Source organism: Rattus norvegicus, chromosome 13 (assembly GCF_021556685.1).
Source record: "Rattus norvegicus strain SHRSP/BbbUtx chromosome 13, alternate assembly SHRSP_T2T, whole genome shotgun sequence".
Lineage (NCBI taxonomy): Eukaryota > Metazoa > Chordata > Mammalia > Rodentia > Muridae > Rattus > Rattus norvegicus.
This window is the reverse complement of record NC_141546.1, coordinates 89,764,007-89,777,401: the sequence shown is the minus strand read 5'-3', so window position 1 is coordinate 89,777,401 and position 13,395 is coordinate 89,764,007. Positions and strand designations below refer to the sequence as shown.

The window sequence follows — 13,395 nt, the reverse complement described above, 5'->3', positions numbered from 1 at the left end:
TTTGCTGTATTCTGGCTGTGTCTCTCAGGAGCGATATACATCCGGCTCCTGTCGGCCTGCACTTCTTTGCTGCATTCATCTTGTCTAATTGGATGGCTGTATATGTATGCGCCACATGTGGGGCAGGCTCTGAATGGTGTTCCTTCTGTGTCTGTTTTAATCTTTGCCTCTCTATTCCCTGCCAAGGGTATTCTTGTTCCCCTTTTAAAGAAGGAGTGAAGCATTCACATTTTGATCATCTGTCTTGAGTTTCATTTGTTCTAGGCATCTAGGGTAATTCAAGCATTTCGGCTAATAGCCACTTATCAGTGAGAGCATACCATGTATGTCTTTCTGTGTTTGGGTTAGCTCACTCAGGATGATATTTTCCAGTTCCAACCATTTGCCTACTAATTTCATAAAGTCGTTGTTTTTGATAGCTGAGTAATATTCCATTGTGTAGATGTACCACATTTTCTGTATCCATTCCTCTGTTGAAGGGCATCTGGGTTCTTTCCAGCTTCTGGCTATTATAAATAAGGCTGCAATGAACATAGTGGAGCACGTGTCTTTTTTATATGTTGGGGCATCTTTTGGGTATATGCCCAAGAGAGGTATAGCTGGATCCTCAGGCAGTTCAATGTCCAATTTTCTGAGGATCCTCCAGACTGATTTCCAGAATGGTTGTACCAGTTTGCAATCCCACCAACAATGGAGGAGTGTTCCTCTTTCTCCACATCCTCCCCAGCATCTGTTGTGTTGCAAATTTTAATCGCATTATTACTTAACTCCCATTAGAAGCTGGCTCTACTCTCTCTGCTCAGCGCTGCTCACCTCAGAAGCGCACATCATTTTTTTCCCATGGAAAAACTGTCTGAAAGAAAAAGAATTACATGGGCGGATTAAAATTTCAGCATACCTGCCTCCGCCTAATTGCCTAAGGAATCTAAGAAGCCCTTTAGCAATCATTTCTTCCCTTTTCACAGCTAGCACTTAAAATGACTTTGCGCATGAGAAAGACCCATTCAAGGTGCTCAGCGAAGCTCTCATTAAGTCTCCAAATGTCTGCGCTTAATGGTGGGTTACAATACAAGGTTGGAAAACTTCCTTCGGAATTTTGATCAATCCATTTTTCTCTCAGAACCAGGGCAGTACAATGTGTTTCAGCTCCACTTTGGTGCTTTGCTGGCAGTCTGGGAGAGTGACTGGGGCTAATGAAGTCAATGCTAATGATATTGTAGAAACCTTTCTGGTAAATGTAACTACATGGCTAATTGAATTGAGTTCCCATGGTCGTTGAGAACACTGGAACGCTAGGAAGGTTTCCCATCAGTATGTGGGAACATGTCTGGGTCCTTTCTTCAATCATTTGAGGCTTTTTAGAGATGGGTCTTCACAGTGTGCTTTTCCGTTGATAGCCCCCAAGTGTGTGGGCTGAGACCATTTAACTTGATTGGTGTGTTAAAGACATCTGAAAGCACGGGTCTATTGTTTAAGCTCTTCCAGAAGAAAAGGTCATCGTTATGAATTCCTGCAAAAAGAGCCTGTGTTGACATTCAACAGAACCTTTGGCTGTGAACTGGAGTCACACCCTTAGGCAGACAATCTCAGATTCAGCCACCAACTTAAGGTGACACAGGGGAGAAACTTTTCTAATATATGAATCGAGAGATCCTTGTGTTATATAAAACTGAAGGAGAAGGGAAGTTTTAGATTACAGACAGGGCGCAGAATATCATTATCCTGCAAGGTCTGACAGGGGCATGTTTTATACTACATATTAGGTAAAAAGAAAAGGTCATTTCACATACCCCATAACAATGTTTTGAATTAATTAAACTTTCCTCTTGGACCTTTCAGAAAATTTAAAGATATGTCTTTAACAACAATTTGTCTTTTTTGTTTGTTTTTGTTTTTTTTAATCGAACCTCTATCATTGATTAGACATTTACTATATTAGTATTACGAAGATGAATGAAGTAAGATTTATTTTCTCAATAAGTTTCCATGTAAGGGAAAAGCTATGTTTTCTCAGAGTTCAAGTGTGAATTATTTGGTAACATAAACTTTAGAGTGTTTTCAATGCACTGAGCCATATGTGTCTGTGTTGGCAAAGGTACATTGCAAAAAGACCATTGCTCAACTTTCCTCAAACAAGTGTTAGCTTCTGTAGAAGGAAGGGTTGGCTTTGCCAATAGTGCTCTATTGGACTCCTCGTATTCATTCTAAATAAGTTTATGATGGAAATTCATGAAAAAAAAAAACCTGAGGGCAACACTTTCATCTCATCAGAAATAGATATGGCCTCATTTCTTCTACATAAACATTTTCATAGTTTACATGGTTCTTGAGTAGATATACAAAGTTTTTTTCCTAATCAAATCCTGTATGTTTGAGGAACTAATACAAGCAACATCTACAGGAATCTTTCTTTGCTATCATTTCTCCAAACTGGAATAGAGTAACTACACACAGCACCCCTATAGGTAGGTACTATCAGTAATCTGAAGATGATATAAAATATGCAGAATGATGGCCAAAGATGATGTCATTTAACAGAGGAACATGAAAGTATGTGGTTTGAATGTGTCTGGCAAGTACTAGAATTCATCTCTTGAAGATAGCAGCAACACTGTGTGTGTGTGTGTGTGTGTGTGTGTGTGTGTCTGTGTGTGTGTGTGTGTCTGTGTGTCTGTGTGTCTGTGTGTGTATGGTGTTTATGGATACATATGCAAACACATACACATACCACATGCACACAACATACATGTGTGTCTTAAATCTTCTCACGGAACTCTTAAAGTGTGTGGTTGATTTTTCCCTTTGGTCTTAAATTAAATAGTCCCAGAGACTTTTAATCCTTGTTAGAATTAATGTTACAATCTTTTATTTTTCTTCCTATCCACTTTCCTCTATTGACTGGTTTGCCTAGGTTTAGTGTTCTTTTTCATAACCTGCTGTTTCTAATGTTCCTAAGGCAGATAATTAACCTCATGTTAAAGACTGACAGAAGATCAACACATCCCAAGACAGAAGTTGGAGGATAGGTTCTAAAACATGGCTTTTGTAACTTAGGTACCAAGTTGGTGTCTTTTCCTTAGTGTTTGATTTTTGGCTTCTGTTGCCTTTGATTTCTTTGTTCATTTATGCCCATGTAGTCCATAGTGATGTTTATGGAGAAATCATAAAGAAACAAACATTGGATCAGCTAAATACCTTGCCATATGTATATTCTCAGTCCAGAGAAAAAAATCTGTTTTCACATTACAGTTAAAATTTTTCCATTATAAAATTATGGTTAGATTTGTGCATTCAGGAGATGGAAGGGTACATTCAGGAGGCAGCGACAGAAGGCTCTCAAACTGGTCCACAAAGCAAGACCCCACATCAGGAAAAAAAAATAAGAAAGAAATGGTGGTTCAGGAAAAATCAAAAATTGTGAGATGTAACAACAGGTCACTTTAAATTTTCATCCTCCTCACTTTGCTCCAGAGTGCCCCTCAGCACGGAGGTGACTTCATAGAAAAAGTGCCTACTCAGTGATATGTACTGGCATTCATCAGTGTCACACTCCTGGGTAACCACAGGGGATTCAGAGGGGACTCTTCGGCTGTCTAATCGGCCTGGTTTAAGCCTTTAAGCAGATAATACAGGGGCTTAAAGGCTGACACGAGGCAGGCGAAGCAGCTTATTCTTCATTTCTGAACATTCTGTCAGGTGAATCAAGGGCAAACAGCAAGTAAAGAGTCAGATAGAATATCTATTTCATGTTTCTATACTTAGATATCTTCATTACTCAAGTGGAGTACTTGAATACTGTTAGGGGTTCTGGAGGACTGATAATCAAGATTTCTTCCACTTCTACTTGAGTTGATCGCATCAGTTAAAAAAAAAGGGACAGGCAAAGGTGAGAGGATAACCTTAATGCCACTTATTTGTGCACCTGTGTGTCTACCCTGAAGTCCACTTCTCTGAGCACACTTGATAACTCATTTGAGGCTGCCTCCCTAGAGCTGGCCTGGGTGTAGACTTCTAGCCAGGAGAGGAGGATTGACCCTGGGGACTTGCTTCTCATTCTGTAGTCATACCTGTCTGGCTGATGTACTCTTGGACCTGACTCCCCTGGAGTTAGTGCTGGGATATGAGGAGGCAGCAGGACATGGAGAATGATGTTTGCATATGTCAAGAAACCTGAACATGCAGAAGAGACATTCCTAAGTCTCAGGTATATAAAATATTCCAAGTCCAATGTTTATTGCCTAGTCTGTTAGCCAGGCATTATGTAGGCATTGTATCACTTAATTTTCAAATATTTTACTGCACCCCAGTCCTGACATCAGGTCTCCATACAGCATTGGAAAGATTCTAGGCATTGTTCTCACTATTTTATGAAAGAGTAGAGTGAATCTTAGTGAAATGATTTAACTTGTTTAAAGTACAGTAATTATAATAGTTAAGAGCCAAATCCAGGCTTGTCTTACATGAAAACCCGTTCTTCCCACCCGGGTATTTCACATATTAAGAAATCTAATGACATTCATCAAAGCAAATTAGATTTCTTAGTTGAAAATCACTCTGAAACTGCGTGGTGGGAATTAGGTGACTCATTGACATAAAGTATAAAGTGTGATTTTTTTTTTTACAAAAGCTTTTTACTTTGAAATAATCTTAGACTTACAGAAAAGATGGGACTATAACACAGAGATTTCCTCTTGGGCCATTCCTTGGCTTCCCTTACTGTTAGCGTCTTACATAAGCATGGCTTAATTACTGAGATGGGAAATTGATCCTGGTACAGAGGTAACAGAACGGCAAGCTTTACTCAATTTCACCTTTGGCGTTACTGCTGGCTGGGACAGGTTTTTAGGGCAGAAATGCTCTTATATAGGTTTTCATATCTCATGCCTGATGGCCAGTGTGATCTAGAGCTGGCGACCACTGGCTGACTACAGAGTGGACAAAGGAACAAATGGTCTTTAAGTGCCACACTATAGCTTGGTGATTCTTGTGCGAGTTTATGGCACAGAGCTGTAAAGCACAGAAGGGAGTTGGAGGCTTTGATTTGAATGGTTCCTGTAGAACTAAATTTCACCTTAGACTTGGTGATGAGGAGACTTAAAATTAGGAAAATATTTTAACAATACCAGGGAGGGTGTTCTAGATGAAAGAAAGAGATCACAACACAATCGGCCAAGTGGGCAGTCTCTGGTGGAAGGTTCATCTCTCTCTCTCTCTTTCTCTCTCTCTCTCTCTCTCTCTCTCTCTCTCTCTGTTGCGCGTGCGCGCGCGCGCGTGTGTGTGTGTGTGTGTTTCTTCTCACACTGGCAAGAAAAGAAACCAGCAGTTTCCATTCTGTTCTATTTTTCATCCCAGGTTGAATGCAAGTGTTAATTAAATCTGTAGAAGTTCCCCCTCTAAAGGGAGCTCCACACGGGGCATTTCAGGCTTCACTCTTTTGAACTGAGTTCAGTTGTGATACTGTGAATTGGCCAACAGTGCTTTCTGATCCAAACACTGTTTATTACAACTTTTAAAGCAGAAGAGTATGTAACTTGGTCAAGGGCAACAGTCAAAGCACAAAATTCTTGTCAATAGTTCAATGCATCTCAACCAGCCTGTCTCACCACTTGCTACTCTTTCCCATCTCCTGCTAGCCACACTAAAAAAAATTAATGTACCAAATCCTAGAGAGACAATAATATAGAATTCTTCTTCATTACTCAAAGCCAGTGTTCAAAATTATACAAAATAGCAATTTTCTCAGAAAGTACAACCAACTTTCCATTTTTTCCTTTATTTTATCATTTAGATGGAAGATGTCATAGCACGTATGCAAGATGAAAAAAATGGAATTCCCATCCGTACCGTCAAAAGCTTCCTTTCCAAGATCCCCAGTGTTTTCTCTGGTAAGTGACCATCCAACACAGCTATGTTTTCTTCTACATGTGTCATGCTTTCTTCCACATGTGTCACATAACTGGTTTTTAAACCTCTAGAGTATTGTTAAACAGCAATGTATAAGGTCCCATGGCACATTCGTCATGGTGATAAGTAAATGAGTGGAAGGCATGGCATCTACTGGGACTTCTAGGCCAGCATGAAGTTACTTGGAAAGACAGAATGTACATATATGAAATAAGAGAAAAGAACAATGTGAAAATAATTAATGATGTGTAAAACTATGCTATACAGACTACATGTGGAGACTGAGTTAGAGATGATGCAGGAGAGGTCAGGGAAGGAGACTGCTCAGAATTGGCCACTTCTGGAAGGGTCCTATCACCTGGAGGACAAAGCCACATCAGCTATACCTGAGAGCTGGGCAGTGACACAGAGGGCAAGCAGGGGACCATGTAGGAATGGTTTTGGCTATAGTGGGAATCTCTAAAAGCTAATAGGATTCAAATTCTGACATATAGGTGCGACAAAGAGCTTTAACTTTTTTGCATAGAATGTTATGATAAGGGATTTGGGAAGATAGCTGTGTCTGTAAAGGGCCTATCACACATGACTTAGGAATCAATTTTTGGCTCCAAGTAACCAATATCAAAAGCTGGGGATGATGGGGTGTCCCTGGAACACTAGCCTTGGTGGGTAAGGGATGAAATAGAGAGGAAAATTCCTGAACCTCATTGACCAGCTAGTCTGGGCTAATAATGAGCTTCAAGTTCAGTCATGGACTCTGTTAAAGATGGAGAAGAGTGAAGAAAGGCACCTGATGGTAACATGGGAACTATGCAAGTGCACTTTCAAGCATCTATATGTACATACAGACATGCACGCGCATACTAAAAAAGAAATGCATGCAATGATGCATGGCCATGGCTCTTTTAGGAAACATTTGTAGACTAAGTCTCTAACACCTAGGGACTGAAGGACAAGGAAATGTAAAAGAATTTTGTAACTGGGCATGTAGGATTAAAGAGGACACACATCATTTTTGTTTTTATCTTTGTATCCATGAAGGAGAAGTAGAGATCCCATCTCAGAAATAGGAGACTATGAGTATCAACCAGCTAACACCAGCTGACTCCATGAGCCTATGGCAGACCCCATTGTGGGGCCCATATAGTAATGGGCATGACTCTGCCCAGTTAGGGAAGAAGTAGTTGAGGTTACATCCATCAACGCCTGAGACATAGCCATGGTGAACAGAGATAATCCAAGACACAGAGATTTGGGCACAAGTGACAGGGTGCATGGCAGGACCCTGTGAAAAAACTGGTCATGATTTCTTCTGAAGGAAGGTCAAGGGAAGGCTATGATCAGGAAGTCTGAACACTGGACAAGAGCGAGATTGAACACTGGAGGGGCTCTTAAGCCGGCCCTAGTACTGGGGTGTTATAGCTGCTAGTTTCAGAGAGAAAAGAGGGACCTCAGTCTTGTGAGAGCTTCCGTAGAGTGCCATGTCCCTGGTAACATAAGGTATCCCCCCCTTTCTTTTCATGTCTACTTCAATACAGTGTCTTGCCCTTTCTTCCTATACCTGCCACTTGATGTCGTTAGCACCACGCCCATCAATCTATGTCAGAACATTCTCCTTATGAAGATGTATCTTTTCAATAGTCAGTTCAGATAACTTTATAAACTATCCTAAGCTGTTTCCTCTTCCTTAGTCTCTTCCCCTTCTCCGATTTTTTTTACCCCATCCACTTTTCCTCTTTCTCTTGCCCAATCCCATATTAAACAAAACAAAACAAACAAACAAACAAACAAACAAATAACAGTAATGAATACCTTTAGAAAGTTGAACTTTTCTAAAAAAATTCTATTTTCATTATTTTGCAAACTAATCTTGTTCAACTCACAGTAGTTCTACATCCATGCTTTTCTAACCTCCTTTTGATAATATTTTAAGTTTGATTAATAGATTAATGAGAAAATAGCAAGAACACAGTGTGCATTCGGGACTTAGAAAGTCCCCAGTAGAAATTTGGTGCTGGAATATTGCCTGTCTTATTTCCATATTCTTTGGTTGTAAAATTTATCTATTTTACTGGGTTCTGAAATTACTGAGCAAGTTCGTCAGATTAAGGAATTCCTCCCTAACAAGTTACTGGAAGGCTTCTTCACAGAAAACATGGCTGTGTTAATGGAAAAGTGGTTTTAGTATTTGCTGATATAAAAGAAGAGCAATAGCAGTTAAACAAAAACAGATGTGCAATATGATACTGAGGTCTTTGTGTTAAATTGAGACTGTATTCCTTAGAAATTTTAAGGAGTTCTGGCCTCAGAGTTTAGCTAGTTACTTTGCAATAAAATTGATATGTCTAGAATTTGTTGTCTTCTCTCTAACAGTAATTTCAATTTATAGTGGCCTCAAGCTCTCTCTACTTTATTATTTTTCAGTGATTTTTGATACTTCCTTTCCCCAGATCTTCACCACCACCGTCTGTCTCATTGTTAATTTCTTGGCCATGTTGCTGCCCCATTCCTACTGCTGATGGCTGCCATTCCCTCTGTGATGCTAATTTCTTCCCCTGAACCTTTCTTAACATTTGTCTCACCCATGACACAAGGCAGGTGTTGACTTTGCCACCCTCAGTATTTCTAGAAACAACTCTGGTGAAGGCCTCAGGTGGGTTGAAAAGCTAGTGCTAAGATAATCAGTGACAGGAGGCTGTGGGCCTCAGGTACCATTCTGTAAAAGGCAAAGAGTCTTGATACCATTCACCCAACTTTTTCAGGTTAGCTACTCAGCTTCTTAATGGTCATGAACAGGAGAGAAGATCTTTACCCAGATGTGGAGCACCAGACTGCAAATGCCTTCCAGGGATAGTTTAACATTGCCTGGAAATTATTATAAATATAATATCCAGGACCATTGCAATAAATCAAAACTTCAATTTTAACAATGAGGTTTAAGACGCATTTCTTTTATGTCTCCTAAGAAGCTGGTTTACAAGTCCGGTCAGGGCTCAAGTAATAAATGCTTTACTCAGATGTTAAACACTGTCCAGTTTCCTTGTGCAAGTCTTTTGGTTATTTTTGATCATCTTTTATTTTCCTTTTCTTCTTTGGAAAAGCTTAAAAAAGAAAAAAGGTAGGCAGCATAGATCATCCAATGGCTTTTTGTTTATTTTATTTTCTGGAGAGGGATAAACAGGGGATAGGGTAAGCAACTTAGCTCATTGTGCTAACTATACCAAAGCCAAGGATCTCAGCAGTTCATGACTGTGGATATCAGCAGCTATGCATGGGGATGGCTACTGACCAGCTTCATAAAGCAGAACCCACGTTTCAGAGGTAAAGAGGATGCTGAAGATCTGGCCATCCACCTACCCCATACGAGACCCTGTGTTCAACCTCAAGAGCTAAAAGAAAGAAGTATATGCTAAGTCATAGTCTCCATTCTCTGCCAGCACTAACCTGAACTGAAGACATCTAGTTACAAAACAGGGAACTTAACACTTCTCCCTGCCCCGTCTGGGAACCATACCCAGAATGTATTCTATTCTGATTTAAAGCATGTCATATAGGTTGATTTGTGTTTTGCTACCAATTGTGTTCTTTCTCCCCCCAGATAAACATCTCCTCTGTTTTATGGTCTTAAGAGCAAAGGGGGAAGCTTTGGACAGGTCTTTCATGCTAGTCAACTTAGGAACTGTCCTTGGATAGATCCACTTACAACACAGTCTTTGTCCCTCACTGATTTTTCAGTTGTAGAAATAGTTTGGGCACCACGATAAATATGGCAGATCTGGGTACCAACTACAGCCTGGTGTATCAAGTCCCTGGGGTTCTGATGAGCCTCTTTAAAATGACAATGTGGAAGTATTGGTGGGGGCTGATAGATAAATAGACAGACAGATAGACAAACAGGCAGGCAGACAGACAGACAGACAGACAGACAGAAAGAAAGAAAGAAAGAAAGGAAGGAAGGAAGGAAGGAAGAAAGAAAGATAGACAAATAGAAAGAAGGACAGATATCCCATAATTGCATCAGGCAATTGGGATATAAGGAGATGTTGGCCTAGAGGTAGAATAATAACTATGTGCAGAGAGGAGAGAAAGCCTATCTGCACATGGAGAGCAATGAAACACATGGAGAAAGAGAAGCAGAGAAGACGGGGAAGGTCATTCCTGGTTCCTGGAAGCTTTGCAGCTCTTGTCCTAGTCCTCGGGGTCACATACCTGTAGTTTCTATGAGAGCTCTCTTCCTCATTCCATTCAAACCCCCACCATCAGACATCCACCTTTGTTCAACCATGCGCACTGCTTCTTTTTCCTCTTTTAAGCTTTTCCAGTACTAGGATTCTAATTAGATACAAAGAACAACCTTCCACTTTAGAAAACGGATAAAGCATTCTCATGGTTGCAGAATGATAGTGATAATGGGAAGAATCCAAAGTATTTTTTTATAAAAGAGGGATTGGCTGCTCTGTCTGGAGCCAGTGCTCATTTGGAATGTGGCAACCACAGATTGATTAGGGTGAAGAACCTGTAGGAACACAAGATTCCAAATACGCTATAGACATTCTGATTTGTTAAGACTGAGATCAATGTTTTAATTGCACTAGAGAAATCCATCACACTACATGTCCAGGTTGTATCAGAGACCAAAGTGTGTTCTTTTAGTAGAAGTTTAAAAAAAAATCATTAGTCTAATGATGCCTATTACTTTGAATGCTAATTGAAAAAAAGACAAAGAAATTTAAATGACAGTTGTGGGAAAAAGAATTACACAAAGGCTTGCACTATTCAGATGATTTGACAAAAATCCTGGCTTACAGGCCCTTAAGTATGCAGGTTTAACTATTATGAGAATGGTCTTCCGTGTATCATGGGCATGAGATATGAGTGATTATTTTAGTGTGTGGTGTACATAGGTGTATGGGCTGATTGGTGTATATGTGTCTTCTTCAATGGCTTGCCCATTTTTATTTTGAGGAAAAGTTTCTTCCTGAACCTGGAGCTCCAAGTTCCAGCCAGGTTGGCTGACTGGTGAGCACCTAGGATCTGTCTGTTTCCTTCTCTCTAAAGTCAGAGTGACAAGCCTGACACTTCCATGGATGTTTTCTGTGGATGCCAGGGACCTGAGTTCAGATCTTCATGCCCATGGTGCATGTCTTTTACTCACCAAGCATCTCCTCAGCCTGTCTAATTTTTTACTGAGGTAGTTTGGTATGTGTGAGCATTGGATGTGAATGGAGTAGAATGTTTAGAAGACACCCGAGATGTGAACTCTGAGACAGTACCTAAGAAATGTCTTCTGAGTGTCCAGGAGGGATTTTTTTTTTGGTTCTTTTTTTTTTTTTTCGGAGCTGGGGACCAAACCCAGGGCCTTGCGCTTCCTAGGCAAGCGCTCTACCACTGAGCTAAATCCCCAACCCCCCAGGAAAGGTTTTTGCCTCAGATCCTCCAAGTTCAAGTAAGGTAACGCATATCTAGATATAAATAGTTCATCACAATATAAAATGGAAGATGAAACTCAAACATTACTGAGCAAGGTTTATTAAAATGTTCACTCAAATGTGTACCGTGGTATCTGGAAATTGGAAAGGATAACTGTAAAGTTAAAGCCACGCCTGCAGATTTTATGAAGTGTTTTCTTTAAATGAGTTTCATAAGTCACAGTTGGCATGGAGACCATTTCCCTAGACTCCATATCCTGTAACTTAGGGAGTTTATTCATCTCAACGCTGAAATATTCAGCGAGGCGATCCATGGCCCTGCTCTCTGTCGAAGAGGCTTTATATTAGAGTCTGAATGTAAATACAATAGAGACCCGCATCCCACATAGAGCAGAGAAGTTTATGAATGCGGGAGGAAATAAATGGTTTCACATTTCAAAAGCGTTTGTTCGTAGTAATAATGTTTTACATCCACACTACTTTATCTTGGCTGCATGCTATCTGAAAGAATCAAAATGACAACGTAGGCACTTTGTTGCCCAACAAGGCATTGAAATAGTATACTTTTGTGCTTTCTTATTAGATCATATATTACACTATAAAAAGATTTGAATGTTGGTTTTGGGTTTATATAACCATGGATGCCTAGGATGCCAAGGAACTAGTAGGCTTATAATACACAATGGTCCTTAAGTCCTAATGAGAGGAATACTTGTACATGTCCAGATTTGGGTAAGCCTCCGAGGTCCATTCTTCTTGTCTACATGAGACTCAGTGTCATTCACTGAATGACCAGGTTGGCCTCATATTTACAATCTCCCTCCGTTCTGAGATTGCAGGAATGCCACACCATCCTGGATAAGATTTTCTCTCTTTTGCTTTTACTGATAAATTTATCTTTATGTTGACTTCGGCACAGGTGTTAATTAGTAATTTATGAAACTGCTACATATTTAGAAACTTTATATATGGAAATTTATTTTTTTACAATATTCAAAGTAAATAGTGTTTCAAAGTGAATGATTTGGAGGGTCAAGAAGTTCAAGCCCTTGACCCACTTTTGTACAGCATGGTAATATTCTATCTACAGTGGAGCTAATTTTGATAACCATTACTGTCCTGACCTCTGCCTTGAGTTTTCCTCTGTAAAAGTGTATGCTGTTATGTTACAGCATGATAAAGACATACTATTACTTGTAGATCTCTGGGTGTTCTAGATGTTTCCATCCACCCTTCAGCCTGCAGGCCTTCCAGATGGAAATCTTTTGGTGTGCTTATAACAGGACCCCGGTCTTTGTTTCCTTTGTGGTTCAGCATGACCTTGAATAAACCTCTCTAGTTTCTCTAAAATTTGGGGATTTCTTAAAGTTCTCCTTCCTTATATTGTAAATGTAGAATTCAGACAGTCAGAGGTGGGGAAAGCAAAAGTGGTGTGGGGCTGGCTAATGCAGAAACTAGAGTCCCCCAGGCTGACTGTCCTCATGCAGACTATCGGAATAAGTGAAACTCTGACTTAGTGATGGGATTCTCACTCTACTTTTCTCAAGGCAACACCACTTGTGCTTGTGACTTTAATTATGATTTTTGTGCTATATTTGTGTAATTCAAAATCCAATCTCCACTATTTCTACTTGAACAACCAAAAAAAGCCTCAAATTCACCATGTCCAAAACGAAATTCCTTTGTACAAAGGATGGAAGGAGGGAGTCCTGACTGCATCTTGTTTCTCAGTGGTGTTTAGTTCAAATTGTCAGTGCCCCAAAGTGGGTTTTTTTTGGGGGGGCAGTATATCCTGCTTCCCTTCATCCTTGAACAACAACATGTCTTAATGAACTCTTGGTCTCCACTTCATAGTGATGCCTAGGTTCCAGCCATAGAAATCGCTGTCCAGCTCTGTCTTGGCATGGATATTTCCTGTCACCATGTTTTTCTGTTTGGACCACTTCCCGCCCTTCCCTCATTTGCTCTCATCAGACACCCTCTCTTCATATCTACGCTGGTTTCTTTTCTTGTATCTTCTAACACCATGCTCCTTTTCCTTAGAGTTCTTTATTCCATTTAG

General features: G+C 40.1%; 1 protein-coding gene across 13 annotated transcripts in view; it reads left to right on the top strand.

Annotated features, from left to right (window-relative positions):
* Positions 1-13,395, top strand: part of Rgs7 (regulator of G-protein signaling 7) — a 433,024-nt gene that overhangs the window by 228,382 nt on the left and 191,247 nt on the right. For 11 of the 13 annotated variants that reach the window (NM_019343.2, XM_087581498.1, XM_087581501.1 and 8 more), the window contains 1 exon segment: positions 5,789-5,885. The exons of the other annotated variants lie outside the window; for them this stretch is intronic. In NM_019343.2, coding sequence (NP_062216.1) covers positions 5,789-5,885 — 97 coding nt within the window. 13 annotated transcript variants of the gene reach the window in all.